Genomic DNA, 26,857 nt, shown 5'->3' on the forward strand with positions numbered 1-26,857 from the left:
GACTACAAATCCCAGCATGCCCGACCGCCACCCCGAAAAAGTCACAAGAGGCAGCTCCACCCTGAACAACATATTTCATTTACCTCTATATAGCATTTGTAAATGTTTTCGTTGTGCCAGTCACCTCCAGAACTGCACTCACTATTCTGCTGTTACATCTTGTCTTATCCTTCTGTCACCTCCAGAGCTGCACTCACTATTCTGCTGTTACATCTTGTCTTATCCTCCAGTCACCTCCAGAGCTGCACTCACTATTCTGCTGTTACATCTTGTCTTATCCTTCTGTCACCTCCAGAGCTGCACTCACTATTCTGCTGTTACATCTTGTCTTATCCTCCAGTCACCTCCAGAGCTGCACTCACTATTCTGCTGTTACATCTTGTCTTATCCTTCTGTCACCTCCAGAACTGCACTCACTATTCTGCTGTTACATCTTGTCTTATCCTTCTGTCACCTCCAGAACTGCACTTACTATTCTGCTGTTACATCTTGTCTTATCCTCCAGTCACCTCCAGAGCTGCACTCACTATTCTGCTGTTACATCTTGTCTTATCCTCCAGTCACCTCTGTTACATCTTGTCTTATCCTTCAGTCACCTCCAGAGCTGCACTCACTATTCTGCTGTTACATCTTGTCTTATCCTCCAGTCACCTCCAGAGCTGCACTCACTATTCTGCTGTTACATCTTGTCTTATCCTTCAGTCACTTCCAGAGCTGCACTCACTATTCTGCTGTTACATCTTGTCTTATCCTCCAGTCACCTCCAGAGCTGCACTCACTATTCTGCTGTTCCATCTTGTCTTATCCTCGAGTCACATCCAGAGCTGCACTCAATATTCTGCTGTTCCATATTGTCTTATTCTCACCTCCAGAGCTGCACTCATTATTCTGCTGTTCCATCATGTCTTATCCTCCAGTCACCTCCAAAGTTGCACTCACTATTCTGCTCTTACATTAGGTCTTATCCTCGAGTCACATCCAGAGCTGCACTCACTATTCTGCTGTTCCATCTTGTCTTATCCTCGAGTCACATCCAGAGCTGCACTCACTATTCTGCTGTTCCATCTTGTCTTATCCTCGATTCACATCCAGAGCTGCACTATCTTCCTGGCATCATGAGCACAGTGCTCTCTGCTGACACCTCTGTCCATTTTAGGAACTGTCCAAAGCAGGAAAAAATCCCCAAAGCAAACATATGCTGCTCTGGAGAGTTCCTTAAATGGACAGAGATGTCAGCAGAGAGCACTGTGCTCGTGATGTCAGAAGAGAGCTCTGTGTTCCAAAAAGAAAATAATTTCCTCTGTAGTATTCAGCAGCTAATAAGTACTGGAAGGATTAAGATTTTTTAATAGAAGTAATTTACAAATCTGTTTAACTTTCTGCCACCAGTTGATTTAAAAAAAAAATAGATAAATAAAATAAATAAAAAGTTTTCCACCAGAGTACCCCTTTAAAGCTCAGTCCCCCAAAACCCATCATTCTAAAGTCAGAGGCCTTCCGTGTGACATTTAGTGTCCTTGTGTGTTAATAAACAACAAAATAATTTTTTTCATACCGCTTCAGGGTTCTGGACGATGTAACGTCGTATCGTTCCCTGCGTGTACGGAGCCGCAACATCCTGAAAGAACAAGAGTACGGTAAATGTAACAAGAATGAATAATAATAATAATACAACAAAAATGAAAAATAATAATATAACAAGAATGAATAATAATAATAATAATAATAATACAACAAAAATGAAAAATAATAATATAACAAGAATGAATAATAATAATACAACAAAAATGAATGAATAATAATATAACAAGAATGAATAATAATACAACAAGAATGAATAATAATAATACAACAAAAATGAAAAATAATAATACAACAAAAATGAAAAATAATAATATAACAAGAATGAATAATAATAATACAACAAAAATGAAAAATAATATAACAAGAATGAATAATAATAATAATAACTAAGAATAATAATGAAAAATAAGAATTAATAATAATAATAATAATAACTAAGAATAATAATAATAATAAAAAATAAGATTAATAATAATAATAATAACTAAGAATAATAATAAAAAATAGGAATTAATAATAATACTAATAATAAATATTATTATTATTATTAGTATTATTATAACTGCATTTTAAAGGAGAACTCTTAACCTACTTTCGAAGATGGATTTCCCATAGTTAGTAGCTCTGCTGCATCACAACCACCATGCACAGCTACAATGTCTCAAAGGGGAAGTTTACTTTTAAAAATGTTGTCCTATTAACCAGGGTTTCCCTAACCAGGGTGTCTCCAGCTGTTGCAAAACTACAACTTCCAGCATGCCCAGACAGCCGTTGGCTGTCTGGGCATGCTGGGAGTTGTAGTTTTGCAACAGCTGGAGGTGCCCTGGTTAGGGAAACCCTGCATTAGACTAACAACCTGTGTGGAGGATACAGCTGCTATGAAGGCAGCAGCATCGTCCTCACCGCCATATCCTCATCCCGTGTATCACTCACCTGCACCTGCTCCTGGTTCTGCACAATGTATCTTCGGATGGTTTCTTGTGAGTAGGGGCCGGGTGACTGCACGTCCTGCAACAAACACATTTAGTTACCATTACATAAGTTATATGCAATCGTATGCCAGGTCACAGAGCATGCCCACAACACTCTACCAGAAAAGTTAATAAATAATGAACCAGATTCAACTTTTCCCCTCCCTGCACACTAACCTCTACACAGGTCACAGAGCATGCCCACAACACTCCATAGAAATTAAAGTCATGGCTTATCTTGTCCCCTCCCTCCACGCTGACGCCTGCACAACAGATAGCATGCCTACAACACTCTCCAAACGGAGATCAATGGGTGAAGTTACAGCTCACCTCCTCTCCTTCCTGCACAGTGACCTCTTCAGAGGTCACAAAGCATGCCCACAACACTCTTCTACAGAAATCTATAAGTGATGCACTGAACCCTTTCCCTCCTTTCTACACAGGTCACAGTGCATGCCCACAACACTCTTCTACAGAATTCTATAAGTGATGCACTGAACCCTTTCCCTCCCATCTACACAGGTCACAGTGCATGCCCACAACACTCTTCTACAGAAATCTATAAGTGATGCACTGAACCCTTTCCCTCCTTTCTACACAGGTCACAGTGCATGCCCACAACACTCTTCTACAGAAATCTATAAGTGATGCACTGAACCCTTTCCCTCCCATCTACACAGGTCACAGTGCATGCCCACAACACTCTTCTACAGAAATCTATAAGTGATGCACTGAACCCTTTCCCTCCCATCTACACAGGTCACAGTGCATGCCCACAACACTCCCACAATAAAAATTTATAAAGTCACGGCTTATCTTCTCCCCTCGCTACACACTGACGTCTGCACAACAGAGAGCATGCCCACAACACTCTCCAACGGAGATCAATATGTGATGTTACAGCTCACCTCCGCTCCTCCTTGGACAATGACTTCTGCATATGACACAGAGCATGCCCACAACACTCTACTGTAGCAATCTGTAAGTGATGGACAGAGCCCTATTACTTCCTGCCCAGCGACTGCTACACAGGTCACAAAGCATGCCAACAACACTCTCCAATAGAAATCAATAGAGGAGAGTCACAGCTCACCTATTCCCCTCCCTGCACAGGTGAGAAAGCATGCCCACAATACTATCCCATACAAGCCAATAGGTGATGGTTACAACTCAACTCCACTCTGCCTTGCACGATGACCTCTGCACAAGTCAGAGAGCACACCTACACTACTATCCTATAAAAGCAATTAGGTGATGGACACATCAGCTCCTTGTCCTTCTTCCACAGGTCACAGAGCATGCCTACAATACTCTCCCATACAAGAATAAAAGATCCTATTTTCCATGTGGCTGTTGTAAGTTATATCATAAACCAGTGTTTCCTAACCAGGGTGCCTCCAGCTGTTGCAAAACTACAACCCTCAGCATGCCCGGACAGCCGCTGGCTGTCCGGGCATGCTGGGGGTTGTAATTTTGCAACAGCTGGAGGCGCGGTGGTTGGGAAACACTGTCCTAAACACTATGATCATCAGTTCGGACAAGATGCCGGCCCCCAAAATCATGTTCAGAAAATATACACTCAACAAAACAAAGATATAAATATTGAATTGCGCGCAGCGTGCGTTCTCTGTGTGATAGCGTCTGCTGTATCCAGCACTAGAGATACGTAACATACAGCAGTGATCATGGGGAGCGATCAGAACAACACTACAGTCAGCATCTCTGAAACCTAAAAAATGGCTGATAACAGGGAACAATAGAACAATACATCAGATCCTAAAGGGACTTAAAATCCTATCACACCTGAGGCGTCCCGATAATAACGTAATGAGTCGCCCTGCCGCAGACTCCTCGCCCCCACTTCAGTGTACGGGGCCAATGTCAAGTGTTTCCTGATTGAGTAAATCCATCGTAAGAAGCTGCAACAGGAGGAAACGCTGTGTAAACACGGAGACCAAACACAAGGAGATCTCAAGAGCCTCCTCAGCCATGGAGGACTGCGCTGCCCGGGGCCAACAGAGCACTCAGGGGCCCAGACTCTTCACATGATCCCCGTCAGCTCCGCACCTTGGGAATCAGGGACAAACGGCAGTGAGGCTTCATGTAGTGGGGTCCCCTAAGGGATAAGGGGAACACGAATGACCGTGACAAAGGGAGAAATGAGGGGACACTAATGACTGTGACACAGTGAAAGATGAGGGGACACTAATGACTGTGACACAGTGAAAGATAAGGGGACACTAATGACTGTGACAGTGAAAGATAAGGGGACACTAATGACTGTGACACAGTGAAAGATAAGGGGACACTAATGACTGTGACACAGTGAAAGATAAGGGGACACTAATGACTGTGACACAGTGAAAGATAAGGGGACACTATCACACAGAGAGATGAGGGGACACTAATGACTGTGACACAGTGAAAGATGAGGGGACACTAATGACTGTGACACAGTGAAAGATAAGGGGACACTATCACACAGAGAGATGAGGGGACACTAATGAATGTGACACAGGGAGAGATGGGGACACTAATGACTGTGACACAGTGAAAGATAAGGGGGACACTAATGACTGACACAGTGAAAGATAAGGGGGACACTAATGACTGTGACACAGCGAAAGATAAGGGGGACACTAATGACTGTGACACAGTGAAAGATAAGGGGACACTATCACACAGAGAGATGAGGGGACACTAATGAATGTGACACAGGGAGAGATGGGGACACTAATGACTGTGACACAGTGAAAGATAAGGGGACACTATCACACAGAGATGAGGGGTCAGTAATGAATGTGACACAGGGAGAGATAAGGGGACACTAATGACTGTGACACAGTGAAAGATAAGGGGACACTATCCCGTCATGAATAACGTACGTTAGTTGTGACGGGAGAAATAACGTGACCTGCACTAATTTTTCGCACGTCACAAGTAACGGGTATATTAACGTACGTTATTTTTAACATTGAAGTCTATGGCCGACATACGTTAGAAAATACACCCATTAATGCCCGTTATTATAACAGACATTATTTTTACTGAGCATGCTCAGAAGAGGTGACATCAGTAGACTTCTGCAGTGCTGACAGACTACTACTACTCCCATCATGGAACAGACTTGTTTCCATGCTGGGAGTAGTAATTCCCCACTGCAGGAGTCTGTGGCTGGGGAGGCTACATTAGTGTTTGTACTACAACCCCCATCATGGAACAGACTCTGTTCCATGATGGGGGTTGTAGTACAGGGGCTGAGGGATTGTTCGCACCGGGTCTCACTACTGACACCTGATGCGATCAGAAGTTATTAAGCAGGGGAGCGGGCGGCATGGCGGCATCACCAATGTATTTTTTACTTTCATTTTTAAATTCCCCGCGGGGAGCCCTGAATGGCCGGTACTGAGGAGCCAATCAGGGATCCCCCTGGGGTTTTAAAAATGGACAATGTGAGGGGACATATGTATAATATAAGTGTTTATTGGGGGGGGGGGGGGACGCATAGAGCGCTATATATATAGCCCCCGCCGGCAGATTAATAAAAATATGACCCCCGCCAGCGCATACTGTGACCCCGCCAGCGCATTTATAAGTATATATCTATACCCCCCCGCCAGCGCATACTGTGACCCCGCCAGTGCATTTATAAGTATATATCTATACCCCCCCGCCAGCGCATACTGTGACCCCGCCAGTGCATTTATAAGTATATATCTATACCCCCCGCCAGCGCATACTGTGACCCCGCCAGTGCATTTATAAGTATATATCTATACCCCCGCCAGCGCATACTGTGACCCCGCCAGTGCATTTATAAGTATATATCTATACCCCCGCCAGCGCATACTGTGACCCCGCCAGTGCATTTATAAGTATATATCTATACCCCCCGCCAGCGCATACTGTGACCCCGCCAGCGCATTTATAAGTATATATCTATACCCCCCGCCAGCGCATACTGTGACCCCGCCAGCGCATACTGTGACCCCGCCAGTGCATTTATAAGTATATATCTATACCCCCGCCAGCGCGTACTGTGACCCCGCCAGCGCATTTATAAGTATATATCTATACCCCCCGCCAGCGCATACTGTGACCCCGCCAGTGCATTTATAAGTATATATCTATACCCCCGCCAGTGCGTACTGTGACCCCGCCAGCGCATACTGTGACCCCGCCAGTGCATTTATAAGTATATATCTATACCCCCCGCCAGCGCATACTGTGACCCCGCCAGCGCATTTATAAGTATATATCTATACCCCCGCCAGTGCGTACTGTGACCCCGCCAGTGCATTTATAAGTATATATCTATACCCCCGCCAGCGCATACTGTGACCCCGCCAGCGCATACTGTGACCCCGCCAGTGCATTTATAAGTATATATATATACCCCCTGCCAGCGCATACTGTGACCCCGCCAGTGCATTTATAAGTATATATCTATACCCCCGCCAGCGCATTTATAAGTATATATCTATACCCCCGCCAGCGCATACTGTGACCCCGCCAGTGCATTTATAAGTATATATCTATACCCCCGCCAGTGCGTACTGTGACCCCGCCAGCGCATACTGTGACCCCGCCAGTGCATTTATAAGTATATATCTATACCCCCCGCCAGCGCATACTGTGACCCCGCCAGCGCATTTATAAGTATATATCTATACCCCCGCCAGTGCGTACTGTGACCCCGCCAGTGCATTTATAAGTATATATCTATACCCCCCGCCAGCGCATACTGTGACCCCGCCAGTGCATTTATAAGTATATATCTATACCCCCGCCAGCGCGTACTGTGACCCCGCCAGTGCATTTATAAGTATATATCTATACCCCCGCCAGCGCATACTGTGACCCCGCCAGTGCATTTATAAGTATATATATATACCCCCTGCCAGCGCATACTGTGACCCCGCCAGTGCATTTATAAGTATATATCTATACCCCCGCCAGCGCATACTGTGACCCCGCCAGTGCATTTATAAGTATATATCTATACCCCCCGCCAGCGCATTTATAAGTATATATCTATACCCCCGCCAGCGCATACTGTGACCCCGCCAGTGCATTTATCCTAATTTTCTATTGCAGCTATATGTGACAACCATCCATACCTATCAGAACGTATTCAGCAGCGGCCCGGCCGATGATCCTGACAGATATACTATTCATTCATAGCGCCGGCAGCTGTATATGTATATAGATGTGCTGGGGGGGGCATATATGCAGCTGCCATGATATGAATGAATTGTATATCTGTCAGGATCATTGGCCGAGCGGCTGCTGGATGCGCTCCTGACATATATACTTGTCATATATACTGGTCATATATAGCGCATTTGTACAGCGTTATATACGGTATGACCAGTATATATGACAAGTATATATGACAAGTATATATGTCAGGAGCGCATCCAGCAGCCGCTCGGCCGATGATCCTGACAGATATACAATTCATTCATAGCGCCGGCAGCTGCATATGTATATAGAAGCACTGTGGGGGCAGATAACGCTATATGTCTGCCCCCCCCAGCACATCTATATACATATACAGCTGCCGGCGCTATGAATGAATAGTATATCTGTCAGGATCATCGGCCGGGCCGCTGCTGAATACGTTCTGATAGGTATGGATGGTTGTCACATATAGCTGCAATAGAAAATTAGGATAAATGCGCTGGCGGGGTCACAGTACGCGCTGGCGGGGGGTATAGATATATACTTATAAATGCACTGGCGGGGTCACAGTATGCGCTGGTGGGGGGTATAGATATATACTTATAAATGCACTGGCGGGGTCACAGTATGCGCTGGCGGGGGGTATAGATATATACTTATAAATGCGCTGGCGGGGTCACAGTACGCGCTGGCGGGGGTATAGATATATACTTATAAATGCACTGGCGGGGTCACAGTATGCGCTGGCGGGGGGTATAGATATATACTTATAAATGCAATGGCGGGGGTCACAGTATGCGCTGGTGGGGGGTATAGATATATACTTATAAATGCGTTCGCGGGGTCACAGTATGCACTGGCGGGGGTATAGATATATACTTATAAATGCACTGGCGGGGTCACAGTATGCGCTGGCAGGGGTATAGCTATATACTTATAAATGCACTGGCGGGGTCACAGTATGCGCTGGCGGGGGGTATAGATATATACTTATAAATGCGCTGGCGGGGTCACAGTATGCGCTGGTGGGGGGTATAGATATATACTTATAAATGCGTTCGCAGGGTCACAGTATGCACTGGCGGGGGTATAGATATATACTTATAAATGCACTGGCGGGGTCACAGTATGCGCTGGCAGGGGTATAGCTATATACTTATAAATGCGCTGGCGGGGTCACAGTACGCGCTGGCGGGGGGTATAGATATATACTTATAAATGGGCTGGCGGGGTCACAGTATGCGCTGGCGGGGGGGTATAGATATATACTTATAAATGGGCTGGCGGGGTCACAGTACGCGCTGGCGGGGGGTATAGATATATACTTATAAATGGGCTGGCGGGGTCACAGTATGCGCTGGCGGGGGGGTATAGATATATACTTATAAATGGGCTGGCGGGGTCACAGTACGCGCTGGCAGGGGGGGTATAGATATATACTTATAAATGGGCTGGCGGGGTCACAGTACGCGCTGGCAGGGGGGGTATAGATATATACTTATAAATGCGCTGGCGGGGGTATAGATATATACTTATAAATGCGCTGGCGGGGTCACAGTATGCGCTGGCGGGGGTATAGATACATACTTATAAATGCGCTGGCGGGGTCACAGTATGCGCTGGTGGGGGGTATAGATATATACTTATAAATGCGCTGGCGGGGTCACAGTATGCGCTGGTGGGGGGTATAGATATATACTTATAAATGCGCTGGCGGGGGCTATATATATAGCGCTCTATGTGCCCCCCCCCCCCAATAAACACTTTTATTATACATATGTCCCCTCACATTGTCCATTTTTAAAACCCCAGGGGGATCCCTGATTGGCTCCTCAGTACCGGCCATTCAGGGCTCCCCGCGGGGAATTTAAAAATGAAAGTAAAAAATACATTGGTGATGCCGCCATGCCGCCCGCTCCCCTGCTTAATAACTTCTGATCGCATCAGGTGTCAGTAGTGAGACCCGGTGCGAACAATCCCTCAGCCCCTGTACTACAACCCCCATCATGGAACAGACTCAGTTCAATGATGGGGGTTGTAGTACAAACACTAATGTATCCTCCCCAGCTGTCTGCAGACTCCCGCTGCTAGGGATTTACTACTCCCATCATGGAAACAAGTCTGTTCAATGATGGGAGTAGTAGTAGTCCTGGCTCTGGGAGTCTGCAGGCAGAGGTGTAAAAACGTCCGGTACATGATGGATGTTTTGTCGCTTCCCTTAATTATCCCGTTATTAAACGTCTGTTAATAATACATCATAATATACGTTTATTAACGGGTGAACTTCATAGTGTGAAAGCAGCCTAACACACAGAGAGATGAGGGGACAGTAATGACTGTGACACGGGGAGAGATAAGGGCACTAACACAGAGAGATGAGGGGACAGGAGTGACTGTGACACAATGAAAGATAAGGGCACTAACACAGAGAGATGAGGGGACAGGAATGACTGTGACACAGGGAGAGATAAGGGCACTAACACAGAGAGATGAGGGGACAGTAATGACTGTGACACGGGGAGAGATAAGGGCACTAACACAGAGAGATGAGGGGACAGTAATGACTGTGACACGGGGAGAGATAAGGGCACTAACACAGAGAGATGAGGGGACAGGAATGACTGTGACACGGGGAGAGATAAGGGCACTAACACAGAGAGATGAGGGGACAGGAATGACTGTGACACGGGGAGAGATAAGGGCACTAACACAGAGAGATGAGGGGACAGTAATGACTGTGACACGGGGAGAGATAAGGGCACTAACACAGAGAGATGAGGGGACAGTAATGACTGACACGGGGAGAGATAAGGGCACTAACACAGAGAGATGAGGGGACAGGAATGACTGTGACACAGGGAGAGATAAGGGCTCTAACACAGAGAGATGAGGGGACAGTAATGACTGTGACACAGGGAGAGATAAGGGCACTAACACAGAGAGATGAGGGGACAGTAATGACTGTGACACGGGGAGAGATGGGAACACTAATGACTGTGACACTAATGACTACACACAGAGAAGAGGGGACACTAATGACTGACGGAGAGATGGGGACACTAATGACTGTGACACAGTGAAAGATAAGGGGACACTAATGACTGACACAGTGAAAGATGAAGGGACACTAATGACTAACACACAGAGAGACGAGGGGACAGTAATGACTGTGACACAGAGATAAGGGGACACTAATGCATGTGACACGGAGCGATAAGGGGGACACTAATGCCTGTGTCACAGAGAGAGAGAGGAGGGTACACTAATGACTGTGACACAGGGAGACATAAGGGGACCTTAATGACTGACACAGTGAAAGGAGGGGACAGTAATGCTTGTGACACAGAGTGATGAGGGGACAGTAATTACTGACACACAAGAAGATAAAGGGACACTGACATAAGGAGAAATGAGGGGACAGTAATGACTGACATAGGAAGAGATGAGGGGACCCTAATGACTGTGACACAGGGAGAGAGGAGGGGACAGTGAGAAATAAGAGGAAAGTAATGACTTACACAGGAAGAGATGAGGGGACCCTAATGACTGTGACACATGGAGTGATAAGGGGAAAGTAATGACTGACACAGGGAGAGATAACAGGAAAGTAATGACTTACACAGGAAGAGATGAGGGGACACTAATGACTGTTACACATGGAGAGATAAGGGGAAAGTAATGACTGACACAGGGAGAGATAAGGGGAAAGTAATGACTGACACACAGAGAAATCAGGGAACGTTAACGATTGATCACATGACCTGCAGCATCCTGGTTACTAACTTTTTTTTGTTCTAGCTCCTAGATTCATAGTACATTAGTCCGACCCTGCAGACACACAGTCACACCGGGGGCCCCCACCCCCACCCCTAGTGCAGACCCTCAACCGGACACATAATATATGTGCTGCAAAATCAGCTGCCACTATATAAATAAATCATAAAATTATAAAAAATAAAGCATACATTTTTTTCTGCACCAAAACAAGAAGTAATGTCACATTGAAAAAAAAATAATATATATCTAAAAATAATAATAATAAATAAAAATACTTCTGTTATATTTATGTTATTTATTATTTGTTGTTACTATTTATATCATAATATTTATATTACTGTGATTATGATCGGTTGTGTGTTTATATTTGGCGGTCTGGATGCTTCTCAGATTTCACAGGTCGCGTCGGTGACTTTCACCTTTGAACAATGTCTCACATTGCCGGGATCCATGAGTCCTGAGGGTTCGGTCTCTACAAGCCGCAGCCTGGTCATATATATCCTGTCCTCCGAGGACAACCTCCCCCATCCTCCCCAGACACGATCATTTATATCACCCAGCTCTGCCAGAATCCTGAATGTCCACTCAGCCCTATTACACAGTATTGAAGGAAGTAAAGCAAATAACACAAATTCAGTCGTTACAATGTGTCAAGACTAGACCCTAGGTCTCCAAACTGTGGACCTCCAGCTGTTGCAAAACTACAACTCCCAGCTGGAAAGACAGCTAGTCTAGACAAGATGTGCAGCTTTTCTGGACTCCAAGCTGATATACTGTAGCAAACCCTCAGCGGTGAGAATAATTAAAACATTTTCGGATTCTGGGTACAAACAGCAAAATAAAAGATACAGAATTTTATTCCATTTCTATAAAACTGATAAATGAAAAAAAAAAAAAACTCCTGCACCAGTGTATCTAATCCTGCACCAGTGTATCTAATCCTGCACCAGTGTATCTAATCCTGCACCAGTGTATCTAATCCTGAACCAGTGTATCTAATCCTGCACCAGTGTATCTAATCCTGCACCAGTGTATCTAATCCTGCACCAGTGTATCTAATCCTGAACCAGTGTATCTAATCCTGCACCAGTGTATCTAATCCTGCACCAGTGTATCTAATCCTGCGGTACAACCTTTTTTCATCCCTCATAAATATTTCATATATTGACTTTATGAAATATATATGGCGGAAACATGAAATGACAACCAGCGTCACCGCTATATAAAATATAAATGGGGGAGGGGGGGGGGGGGAATACATCTGTATTTGTTCTTTATTTTAACCCCTTAAAAGGCATCTCCATTTTGCATAGTCCCTACTTAAAGGGATACTCCGCCTCTAGACATCTTATCCCAACCCGCTGCGATCTCCCTGCTGCACCCAACATTCGTTTAGAGCGTCAGGGTGAACCGCCGGAGGCATGTGATGTCACAGCCACGCCCCCTAAATGCAAGTCTATGGGAGGGGAGTGACGGCTTTTAGGGGGCGTGGCTGTGACATCACGAGCGGGGCACGGCCATGACATCACTAGCCTCCGCCCCACATCGCCAGTCATCCGGTGAAGTTCGCTCTTTAGATACCAAGACTATTTTGACAATAAGGTTTATGGTTTTATTTCTCCGTTGACATTTGCTTATTTGTACGTTTCGGTGGCAACAATTGTGGATACATAAAACTTATTTCTAGAGTGAATTGGAAAAGAACCTGCATTTCCACCATTAGTTTTTGTTTGTTCTAGAGGAAATGTGTCATCAGATATTATTTAAATCACGTTTTTATGGTACCTCTAGTTTTTAAGAATTTTTTTTGTAATGTTTCTTATTTTCCATTTTTTTCTATCTATATTTTAAAATATATAATTTGAAATCTTGCAGTTTCCCTCGGATTACCATAATAAAATATCTCAGCAGTCTCCTCCCTATGGTCACAGAACGGTAGCACCTACATATAGATAACACAAGATCCACCACTCACTATAGGTGATGTCCCAGCTCACCTCCTCCCCCTTCCTGCACAGTGACCCCTGCAAAGGCAACAATAAAAGTCAATAGATAATGGTAGCAACTAACCCTCCCCTCCCTGCACAATGACTTCTGCATAGGTCATAAAGCATGCCCACAACATGCTACCATATCAGTAGGTGATGTCACAGCTTCCCTCCTGCCCCCCCCAAAACAATGCCCTGTGCACAGGTCACAAGGAATGCCTACAATACTTCCCTATAAAAGTCAATACGTAATTGACACATCATCTCACTCCTTCCTACACATTGATCTCTGCACAGGTCACAAGGCATGCCCACAATACTGATCCAAAGAAGTCAATAGATGATGGACATGGCTCTTCTCCCCATCCCTACACAGTTACCCTTGCATAGGTCAAAAGGCATGTCCACAATACTCTTAGACGTCAATAAATGATTAACACAGCTCCTTCCCCTCCCTACACAGTGACCACTGTCCAGGTCGCAGATTATTCTCACAACCCTCTCCTATAAAAGTCAGCAGGTGATGACCACATTCCCACTCTTCCTTCTGCATGGGTCACAGAGAAAGTCTAGAAACGTTTCCATGGAATTCAGCTCCAACCTATTGTCCCTATGGTCCATGTGGCTACTGTAAAGCATATCTCAAAATTAGCCTTACCCAACCAGGGTGCCTCCAGCTGTTGCAAAACTACAACTCCCAGAATGTCCGGGCACACAGAACTATCACTGAAGCGTGATGCCTTTAGAGTAATGTTTCCCTGGAGCCTCCAGCTGTGGCAAAACTACAACTACCAGCATGCCTGGACAGCCGAAGGCTGGATGCACCCTGGATGGGAAACACTGCTCTAAAGACACTGCCCTTATAATAATGGATAAGAAAAAATTAGATAAAGAATAAAATTACAAAATGAGACAATACAATATAATACAACAACAAGATAAATTGCAAATAAGACAATACAAAGATTAGAAAAAAAATAAGCTTCAGTATCTGGTTCTAATTCGTTTAAAAATTATTTATTTTATTTAATTTATTTTACACATTCCCTTAAAATTTTGCAGTAACTACTGTGATCTATTCATTTTACCCTTTTCTAAGAATCCCCGTCCTATACAACAAAATATTGCGTCATACGTGAGCTTCATAAATTAGTGCAAAAAAAAAAAAAAAAAAAAAAGCAGATTTTGTCTAACAGGTGACACCCTTGCCTTTCCCAAACTTAAGTATTCACACCCTGCAAAATAAAACCTTCAAACCTCGTCATAAATCTGAGCATGGAGAGATCTCATAGGACGAAGCTTTACAGTGAGACAAGCCGAGGGTACAATGTATAGATCACCAGGGACATGTTACATACTGAGGCCACGCGCCAAATATTCCTGCGGTCAGGACCGGGCTGGGAGCCCATGTGGACAAGCTGAGGGTGAAGGCTACGATACGACAGTGCAACGCAGCAGCATCTGAAAGACCAGGGTGCCTCCTGCTGTTGCAAAACTACAACTCCCAGCATGCCCGGACAGCCGAAGGCTGTCCGGGCATGCTGGGAGTTGTAGTTTTGCAGTAACTTGTGGCACCCTGGTTGGGAAACACTGCTCTGAGGAGAATTGCTGTACAAGGACCCCTCTGCATAAACTAATGTATTGTGGACCCACGGTCCAAGTTAGTGCTGTGTGCCCAGACATGCTGGGAGTTGTAGTTTTGCAACAACTTGAGGCCCCCTGGTTGGGAAACACTGCTCTGAGGGCAGAAGGAGAATTGCTGTACAAGGGCCCCTCTGCATACACTAATTTCCTTGTGGACCTACGGTTGGTGATAGTGATGTGTGCCCGGACATGCTGGGAGTTGTAGTTTTGAAGTCACTTGTGGCCCCCTGGTTGGGAAACACTGCTCTGAGGAGAATTACTGTACAAGGACCCCTCTGCATAAACTAATGTCCTTGTGGACCCACGGTCCAAGTTAGTGCTGTGTGCCCAGACATGCTGGGAGTTGTAGTTTTGCAACAACTTCAGGCCCCCTGGTTGGGAAACACTGCTCTGAGGGCAGAAGGAGAATTGCTGTACAAGGGCCCCTCTGCATACACTAATTTCCTTGTGGACCTACGGTTGGTGATAGTGATGTGTGCCCGGACATGCTGGGAGTTGTAGTTTTGAAGTCACTTGTGGCCCCCTGGTTGGGAAACACTGCTCTGAGGAGAATTGCTGTACAATGACCCCTCTGCATAAACTAATGTTCTTGTGGACCTACGGTCCAAGTTAGTGCTGTGTGCCCAGACATGCTGGGAGCTGTAGTTTTGCAACAACTTCAGGCCCCCTGGTTGGGAAACACTGATCTGAGGGCAGAAGGGGAATTGCTGTACAAGGGCCCCTCTGCATACACTAATTTCCTTGTGGACCTACGGTTGGTGATAGTGATGTGTGCCCGGACATGCTGGAAGTTGTAGTTTTGCAACAGCTGGAGGCACCCTGGGTGGGGAAATGCTAATTTTGAGATATGCTTTACAGTAGTCACATGGACCGTAGGAACAATAGACCGGAGCTGACACACTGACTTCTATGGAAAAGTTTCTAGGCCTGCTCTGTGACCCGTGCAGAGGTCATTGGGTGGAAGGATGGGAGTGAGGGGATGTGGCCATCACCGGCTGACTTCTATAGGAGAGTATTGTGAGCATACTCTGCGACCTGTGTAGAGGTCACTGTGCAGGGAGGGGGAGAGCTATTTGCATCACCTATTCACTTCTATGAGAGAGCATTGCGGGCATGCTCTGTGACTTGTGCAGGGAGGGGGAGAGGTGTGTTAATCATCTATTCGCTATTATGGGAGAGTATTGTGAACATTCTCTGTGACCTGTACAGAAGTCATTGTGCAGAGAGAGGGGGGGGGGGAGGAGGGCTGTGACCATCACCTAATAACTTCTATGGGACATTATATATTACTAGTGGGCATGCTCTGTGATCTGTGCAGAGGTCACTGTGGGTTGTAGCTTTGCAACAGCTGGAGGCCCCCTATTTGGGAAACACTGCTGTAAGCTTTTCTTTATTGCTCCTACCGTTTTGTGTCTATACCTTGTAGGCAGTCCTATGTGTCTCCATAGTAACAGACTACAAACAAGCCCAGTGTAGTCTCCTCCTACACCGAATGCCATAGAGCTGCTCTGAGATGGGGAGTACTGACATATCCTGACATCAATTACTAATCCCATACAGAAATTCACCAGAGGCTATAGCCTGCAGGTGTACTGTCCCTTTAAGTCCCGCCGGCTCTCTCTGGGGACATTCCATCCTTTCTACTACATGTTTTGTTTTCCTGCAACAAAAGGAATATTTATAGGGTCTAAGCTGCCGAGCAACCAGGGGACCGGGCCCAGGAATCCCTACAGGGGCCACCGGACCCGTCAGTGATCGACCCAATCCCCCCCCCCCCACCCCCACCCCGTGGTCGTTACATTGGTTTAGATTGTCGCCTCTTCTGTGGCCAGGTGGAGCCCATTCAGTGTTCCGCCAAACTATGGCCCCACAAGCTTGTGCAAAACTGCAATTCCCATCATGCCCCAACAGCTGCCCTTCTACCTGTATCGCCGCGGGTCACCTGACCCCACAGTGTTTAACATTCCAGAGGACGACATTGAAGATTCCATCCCCCGCCCTGTAACAGCAAAAACATCTCCAGGACCAGAAAAATCTGTCCCTGGTGCAAAAACTACAGGGAACAATCACCGGCTGCCATATACAGTGACATCACCTACCGCTATATACAGTGACATCACCTACCGCTATATACAGTGACATCACCTACCACTATATACAGTGACATCACCTAACACTATATACAATGACATCATCTACCACTATATACAGTGACATCACCTACCACTATATACAGTGACATCACCTACCACTATATACAATGACATCATCTACCACTATATACAGTGACATCACCTACCACTATATACAGTGACATCACTACCACTATATACAATGACATCACTACCACTATATACAATGACATCACTACCACTATATACAATGACATCATCTACCACTATATACAATGACATCATCTACCACTATATATAGTGACATCACTACCACTATATACAATGACATCACTACCACTATATACAATGACATCACTACCACTATATACAGTGACATCACCTACCACTATATACAATGACATCACCTACTGCTATATACAGTGACATCACCTACCGCTATATACAGTGACATCACTACCACTATATACAATGACATCACTACCACTATATACAGTGACATCACTACCACTATATACAATGACATCACTACCACTATATACAATGACATCACTACCACTATATATAATGACATCACTACCACTATATACAATGACATCACTACCACTATATACAATGACATCATCTACCACTATATACAATGACTTCACTACCACTATATACAATGACATCACTACCACTATATACAATGACATCACTACCACTATATACAATGACATCACTACCACTATATACAATGACATCATCTACCACTATATACAATGACTTCACTACCACTATATACAATGACATCACTACCACTATATACAATGACATCACTACCACTATATACAATGACCTCACTACCACTATATACAATGACATCACCTACCTCTATATACAATGACATCACTACCACTATATACAATGACATCACTACCACTATATACAATGACATCATCTACCACTATATACAATGACATCACTACCACTATATACAATGACATCATCTACCACTATATACAGTGACATCACTACCACTATATACAGTGACATCACTACCTCTATATACAATGACCTCACTACCACTATATACAATGACATCACCTACCTCTATATACAATGACATCACTACCTCTATATACAATGACCTCACTACCACTATATACAATGACATCACTACAATTATATACAATGACATCACTACCACTATATACAATGACAATGCTGCAGAAACTCCACATCATGTGACCAAACCCAAGGAGCGGATCCGTCAACAGCATGTTTGGTTGGTTTATAATTACGGATTTTGAATAGAAAATGAGAAAATAAAAAAACTAAAGTAATTGAAAAAGGCATCATTTTTTTAGTTACTTTATGTGGTCTATCGCCACCATAATGGCAAAAAAGCAGATTTTCTGTGAAAACGAAGCAACATGTATTTTGCTTAATTGCGGCAAAACACTTCAACTTGACTGCAATGCCGAGACCATGCGAAATATTTAGGTTTTAATCATGTTAACGAAGAAGCCCGATAAAAGCATAAAAGAAAAACGATGGTGCATCAGACTGTATATCAGTGGTCTCAAACTGTGGCCCTTTAGATGTTGCAAGACTTTAACTCCCAGCATGTCCGGACAGCCAACAGCATGCTGGGAGTTGAAGTTTTGCAACAGCTGGAAGCACCCTGGTTGGGAAATACATATGTGAGTAATCCTTTAGCCATGGTTCCCCAGAGGTTTCCCTAGGGTTCCCTAGAGGTAGGAAATCTTTTAGCCATGGTTCCCTAGAGGTTTCCCTAGGGTTCCCTAGAGGTCGGTAATCCTTTAGCCATGGTTCCCTAGAGGTTGCTAATCCTTTAGCCATGGTTCCCTAGAGGTTTCCCTAGGGTTCCCTAGAGGTGGAAAATCCTTTAGCCATTGTTCCCTAGAGGATTCCCTAGAGGTTGGTAATCCTTTAGCCATTGTTCCCTAGAGGTTTCCCTAGGGTTCCCTAGAGGTTGGTAATCCTTTAGCCATGGTTCCCTAGAGGTCTCCCTAGGGTTCCCTAGAGGTAGGTAATCCTTTAGCCATGGTTCCCTAGAGGTTGGTAATCCTTTAGCCATGGTTCCCTAGAGGTTTCCCTAGGGTTCCCTAGAGGTGAGAAATCCTTTAGCCATGGTTCCCTAGAGGTTTCCCTAGGGTTCCCTAGAGGTGGGAAATCCTTTAGCCATTGTTCCCTAGAGGTTTTCCTAGGGTTCCCTAGAGGTTGGTAATCCTTTAGCCATGGTTCCCTAGAGGTCTCCCTAGGGTTCCCTAGAGGTCGGTAATCCTTTCGCCATGGTTCCCTAGAGGTTTCCCTAGGGTTCTCTAGAGGTCGGTAATTCTTTAGCCATGGTTCCCTAGAGGTTTCCCTAGAGGTTGGTAATCCTTTAGCCATGGTTCCCTAGAGGTCTCCCTAGGGTTCCCTAGAGGTCGGTAATCCTTTAGCCATGGTTCCCTAGAGGTCTCCCTAGGGTTCCCTAGAGGTCGGTAATCCTTTAGCCATGGTTCCCTAGAGGTTTCCCTAGGGTTCCTTAGAGGTCGGTAATCCTTTTGCCATGGTTCCCTGGAGGTTTCCCTAGGGTTCCCTAGAGGTCGGTAATCCTTTAGCCATGGTTCCCTAGAGGTTTCCCTAGGGTTCCCTAGAGGTCGGTAATCCTTTAGCCATGGTTCCCTAGAGGTTTCCCTAGGGTTCCCTAGAGGTTGGTAATCCTTTAGCCATGGTTCCCTAGAGGTTTCCCTAGGGTTCCCTAGAGGTCGGTAATCCTTTAGCCATGGTTCCCTAGAGGTTTCCCTAGGGTTCCCTAGAGGTTGGTAATCCTTTAGCCATGGTTCCCTAGAGGTTTCCCTAGGGTTCCCTAGAGGTCGGTAATCCTTTAGCCATGGTTCCCTAGAGGTTTCCCTAGGGTTCCCTAGAGGTCGGTAATCCTTTAGCCATGGTTCCCTAGAGGTTTCCCTAGGGTTCCCTAGAGGTTGGTAATCCTTTAGCCATGGTTCCCTAGAGTTTTCCCTAGAGGTCAGTAATCCTTTAGGTTTCCTCCACTGGAGGGGTTTTTCCTCCCCTAACAGCTGGGGGCATGCTGGGAGTTGAGGTTTTGCAACATCTGGAGGGCCACAGTTAGCTCCGTATCACCTTATATCTTCAGCTCCTCCTTAAAGAAACCTAAAAATAGGAAACGGACAGATGAGTCCCGGTATTAGCCGCCCCTTTAATATAAAGGTGAAGTCTGGGAATTACAGCGATAATTATCAGGTGTCTTCAGCCGCACCGCGAAACAGGAAGGAGCAGACTAAGAGGTGACTAAACCGTGCGGGGTGCAGGCCGCCCTGCGCTAATAATGGAGATCATTCATTCACACGTAAAACCTGATGGACCGAGCCGGGGAGTCTCCCCAGAACACGGCCCAAAAGTCTACACACCCTAAAGGTGGTGGAACCAGAAGCTTGGGTATGACTGCACCCCCTGTGGATACACCTCTGCCCCAAGTCACCCCATATATATAAGGATTAGGCATCCACCAGTGACAGCTCCAATTCATAACAATACAAAGTGACACAAGAAACTAAAATGTAACAAAAAGTGACAGGTCTGTACAGCGCCCGCACACTGCAGCTGACACCCGCCCCATTCACTGTGTAAACAGACGATAAAAGATGTCACCGATGGAGAACACTGATTGTTCTGTCTGACTGAAATCTCGGCAGACAACACAGATCGCTGCCCCCCGGGACTTATGGTTGACAAGACACAAAAACACTACAAGAAATCATTAACCCAGGATTCAAAGCTTACAAATCCTTCTCCGGCACTAATCCTGAGCTACATCGTGTCTTATACTCCTCATAAACTCAGAGCTGCATTCACGATTCTGCTGTTACATTATATCTTATCTATTACATCCAGAGCTGCATTCATGATTCTGCTGTTACATTTGTCTTCTGTATCTATTACATCCAGAGCTGCATTCACGATTCTGCTGTTACATTATATCTTCTGTATCTATTACATCCAGAGCTGCATTCACGATTCTGCTGTTACATTATATCTTCTGTATCCATTACATCCAGAGCTGCATTCATGATTCTGCTGTTACATTATATCTTATCAATTACATCCAGAGCTGCATTCATGATTCTGCTGTTACATAATATCTTATCAATTACATCTAGAGCTGCATTCATAATTCTGCTGTTACATTATATCTTATCAATTACATCCAGAGCTGCATTCATGATTCTGCTGTTACATTATATCTTCTGTATCTATTACATCCAGAGCTGCATTCATGATTCTGCTGTTACAATATATCTTCTGTATCTATTACATCCAGAGCTGCATTCACGATTCTGCTGTTACAATATATCTTCTGTATCTATTACATCCAGAGCTGCATTCATGATTCTGCTGTTACATTATATCTTCTGTATATATTACATCCAGAGCTGCATTCACGATTCTGCTGTTACAATATATCTTCTGTATCTATTACATCCAGAGCTGCATTCATGATTCTGCTGTTACATTATATCTTATCAATTACATCCAGAGCTGCATTCATAATTCTGCTGTTACATTATATCTTATCTATTACATCCAGAGCTGCATTCATAATTCTGCTGTTACATTATATCTTCTTTATCAATTACATCCAGAGCTGCGTTCATGATTCTGCTGTTACATTTGTCTTCTGTATCTATTACATCCAGAGCTGCATTCACAATTCTGCTGTTACATTATATCTTATCAATTACATCCAGAGCTGCATTCACAATTCTGCTGTTACATTATATCTTATCAATTACATCCAGAGCTGCATTCATGATTCTGCTGTTACATTTGTCTTCTGTATCTATTACATCCAGAGCTGCATTCACGATTCTGCTGTTACATTATATCTTATCAATTACATCCAGAGCTGCATTCATGATTCTGCTGTTACATTTGTCTTCTGTATCTATTACATCCAGAGCTGCATTCACGATTCTGCTGTTACATTATATCTTCTGTATCTATTACATCCAGAGCTGCATTCACGATTCTGCTGTTACATTATATCTTCTGTATCTATTACATCCAGAGCTGCATTCATGATTCTGCTGTTACATTATATCTTATCAATTACATCCAGAGCTGCATTCATGATTCTGCTGTTACATAATATCTTATCAATTACATCTAGAGCTGCATTCATAATTCTGCTGTTACATTATATCTTATCAATTACATCCAGAGCTGCATTCATGATTCTGCTGTTACATTATATCTTCTGTATCTATTACATCCAGAGCTGCATTCATGATTCTGCTGTTACATTATATCTTCTGTATCTATTACATCCAGAGCTGCATTCATGATTCTGCTGTTACAATATATCTTCTGTATCTATTACATCCAGAGCTGCATTCACGATTCTGCTGTTACAATATATCTTCTGTATCTATTACATCCAGAGCTGCATTCATGATTCTGCTGTTACATTATATCTTCTGTATATATTACATCCAGAGCTGCATTCACGATTCTGCTGTTACAATATATCTTCTGTATCTATTACATCCAGAGCTGCATTCATGATTCTGATGTTACATTATATCTTATCAATTACATCCAGAGCTGCATTCATAATTCTGCTGTTACATTATATCTTATCTATTACATCCAGAGCTGCATTCATAATTCTGCTGTTACATTATATCTTCTTTATCAATTACATCCAGAGCTGCATTCATGATTCTGCTGTTACATTTGTCTTCTGTATCTATTACATCCAGAGCTGCATTCACAATTCTGCTGTTACATTATATCTTATCAATTACATCCAGAGCTGCATTCACAATTCTGCTGTTACATTATATCTTATCAATTACATCCAGAGCTGCATTCATGATTCTGCTGTTACATTTGTCTTCTGTATCTATTACATCCAGAGCTGCATTCACGATTCTGCTGTTACATTATATCTTATCAATTACATCCAGAGCTGCATTCATGATTCTGCTGTTACATTTGTCTTCTGTATCTATTACATCCAGAGCTGCATTCACAATTCTGCTGTTACATTATATCTTATCAATTACATCCAGAGCTGCATTCACGATTCTGCTGTTACATTATATCTTATCAATTACATCCAGAGCTGCATTCACGATTCTGCTGTTACATTATATCTTATCAATTACATCCAGAGCTGCATTCACAATTCTGCTGTTACATTCTATAGTCTTGGCCAAAAGTTTCGAGACCTACACGTTTGCTGCTTCAGTGTTTTTAGATCTTTCGGGTGTTTCTATGGTTACTAAGTACAATTTTAAGTATTTTTACTGTCAATTACATCAAGTTGATGCAAAGATTCAATATTTCCAGTCCTGACCCTTCTTCTCCTTCAGATCTTCTACATGTTCCTCACTAGATCATGCAGATTCTTTACATGTCTTTTTTATGTGTCTATCTTCTGTATTCGGCTCACAAATCCCTCTGTTCTGCTGCTCACTCATCCACTGCTCGGGTAGGGGCGTGTCCAAGGCAAGCACTGAGCCCGCCCTCACTCACCATGCATTCACTTCCTCCCTGAATCTGCTGTGCTGTGCTGGGTCTCTTCATCCAATCACTGCAGGCCGCTCTGTAACCCCCTCCTCTCTGTTTTCATGCTGCAGTCTTATAGGACAGGAGTGAGCACAGAGTACTAGTCCCACACTCACTTCCTGGACTTTGTCCCTGTCTGTACTTCAGCTGGGACAAAGATAATGCTGCAACTGGACAGGATTATGTTCTGGACGGTGTGGGGACCCCTAGTGTTTATTTTTTTATAAGCCATGTTTTCTCAACCAGGGTGCTTCCAACTGTTGCAAAACTACAACCCCCAGCATGCCCGGACAGCCAAAGTCTGTCCCGGCATGCTGGGAGTTGTAGATTTGCAACAGCTGGAGGCACCCTGGATAGGAAAACAATTGAGCTAAGCTGTGATGGCCGCCATATTGGTTGCCATCCAGTGTACAGATGGAGGACTCTTCCTTCTGGAGGAGATTCTGTCTTGGTCCGTAGGACACAGTCTTTTTTCTGGAGCAGAGGATTTGCAAACAGTTGAATAGAAACCGTAAAAACAAAACAAAAAAATCACATAAAATTCTCCTGCCGGGAGATTTATGAGGCCAAAGACAAAACCCAGCGGAGATAAATCCTTGGAGAGAGGCCAGCGAGGAGGATGGGGGTGATGGTGGAGCAGGATTCCTTTCTTGCTGCTGCCCCGGGTCACCTGACCCCTAAGCATTTAACATTCCAGAGGATGACATTGAGGATAACAATATGCAGCAGTGTCCTTCCCCGCCCTTGTAACACCAAAAACATCTCCGGGGACCCAGCCAAAAATCACCTTCACCTGCCGCCACATACAGCGACATCCCCTCCCGCCACAAACAGCGACATCCCCTGCCGCCACATATACTGACATCCCCTGCCGCCGCATATACTGACATCCCCTGCCGCCGCACACAGCGACATCGCCTGCCGCCGCACACAGCGACATCCCCTGCCGCCACACACAGCGACATCCCCTGCCGCCACACACAGCGACATCCCCTGCCGCCACACACAGCGACATCCCCTGCCGCCACACACAGCGACATCCCCTGCCGCCGCACACTGCGACATCCCCTGCCGCCGCACACAGCGACATCCCCTGCCGCCGCACACAGCGACATCCCCTGCCGCCGCACACAGCGACATCCCCTGCCGCCGCACACAGCGACATCCCCTGCCGCCGCACACAGCGACATCCCCTGCCGCCGCACACAGCGACATCCCCTGCCGCCTCACACAGCGACATCCCCTGCCGCCACACACAGCGACATCCCCTGCCGCCACACACAGCGACATCCCCTGCCGCCACACACAGCGACATCCCCTGCCGCCACACACAGCGACATCCCCTGCCGCCACACACAGCGACATCCCCTGCCGCCACACACAGCGACATCCCCTGCCGCCACACACAGCGACATCCCCTGCCGCCACACACAGCGACATCCCCTGCCGCCACACACAGCGACATCCCCTGCCGCCACACACAGCGACATCCCCTGCCGCCACACACAGCGACATCCCCTGCCGCCACACACAGCGACATCCCCTGCCGCCACACACAGCGACATCCCCTGCCGCCACACACAGCGACATCCCCTGCCGCCACACACAGCGACATCCCCTGCCGCCACACACAGCGACATCCCCTGCCGCCACACACAGCGACATCCCCTGCCGCCACACACAGCGACATCCCCTGCCGCCACACACAGCGACATCCCCTGCCGCCACACACAGCGACATCCCCTGCCGCCACACACAGCGACATCCCCTGCCGCCACACACAGCGACATCCCCTGCCGCCACACACAGCGACATCCCCTGCCGCCACACACAGCGACATCCCCTGCCGCCACACACAGCGACATCCCCTGCCGCCACACACAGCGACATCCCCTGCCGCCACACACAGCGACATCCCCTGCCGCCACACACAGCGACATCCCCTGCCGCCACACACAGCGACATCCCCTGCCGCCACACACAGCGACATCCCCTGCCGCCACACACAGCGACATCCCCTGCCGCCACACACAGCGACATCCCCTGCCGCCACACACAGCGACATCCCCTGCCGCCACACACAGCGACATCCCCTGCCGCCACACACAGCGACATCCCCTGCCGCCACACAGCGACATCCCCTGCCGCCACACACAGCGACATCCCCTGCCGCCACACACAGCGACATCCCCTGCCGCCACACACAGCGACATCCCCTGCCGCCACACACAGCGACATCCCCTGCCGCCACACACAGCGACATCCCCTGCCGCCACACACAAACACATCCCCTGCCGCCACACACAGCGTCATCAATTGCCAGCTCTATTTCCAATGACATCACATGGTCCTGTACACAATACCATCACCTGCTGCCACAGACAACATCATCCGCCGCCATACGCAATGACATCATTTGCCACTTACAAACATTTTACAACGACATCATCTGCTGCCGTACACGATGACATCACCCCAATAGTGACATCACTGCAGTTTAGGAGCAGCTCCTCGGCAACCCGCAGATCACCTGACACCTGAGACACAGACTCTGTTAATGATCTCCAGAACATGGCGGGAGAATTCTGCGGACTCTGGACCCACGTTCAACCGGCGCGTACACGACTCCGTGTGTGAACAGGAATGAATGGGATTATAGTGAGACGCGCCAAAACCAGGGACCGATACAGAGGAAACTATTAGGGAAAGAAACATGAAGCACAAGACTTATGATGTCATCAATTTCCATACAAAGCAGCCTGTGACGTCATCACATACAGGAGAATGATAGGATATCAGAGGGCACATCTGAGAGGTTAAAGGGGTACTCCACAGGAATTTTTTTATTTTTTTTATTTTTATCAATTGGTTCCAGAAAGATAAACAGATTTGTATATTACTTCTATTAAAATCTTAATCCTTCCAGTACTTATCAGCTGCTGGAGGGCCGCAGTTTGGCTGCTGGAGGGCCGCAGTTTGGAGACCACTGCCCTAC

The 26,857-nt window shown here is 45.7% G+C and overlaps 1 protein-coding gene across 5 annotated transcripts in view; it reads right to left on the reverse strand.

The window, feature by feature from the left end:
- Positions 1-26,857, reverse strand: part of POF1B (POF1B actin binding protein) — a gene marked incomplete in the record, with an annotated part of 126,140 nt that overhangs the window by 87,246 nt on the left and 12,037 nt on the right. For all 5 annotated transcript variants that reach the window (XM_056540431.1, XM_056540430.1, XM_056540429.1 and 2 more), the window contains 2 exon segments: positions 1,556-1,618; positions 2,518-2,592. In XM_056540431.1, coding sequence (XP_056396406.1) covers positions 1,556-1,618; positions 2,518-2,592 — 138 coding nt within the window.

The sequence above is a fragment of the Hyla sarda genome, chromosome 9, assembly GCF_029499605.1.
Source record: "Hyla sarda isolate aHylSar1 chromosome 9, aHylSar1.hap1, whole genome shotgun sequence".
NCBI lineage: Eukaryota > Metazoa > Chordata > Amphibia > Anura > Hylidae > Hyla > Hyla sarda.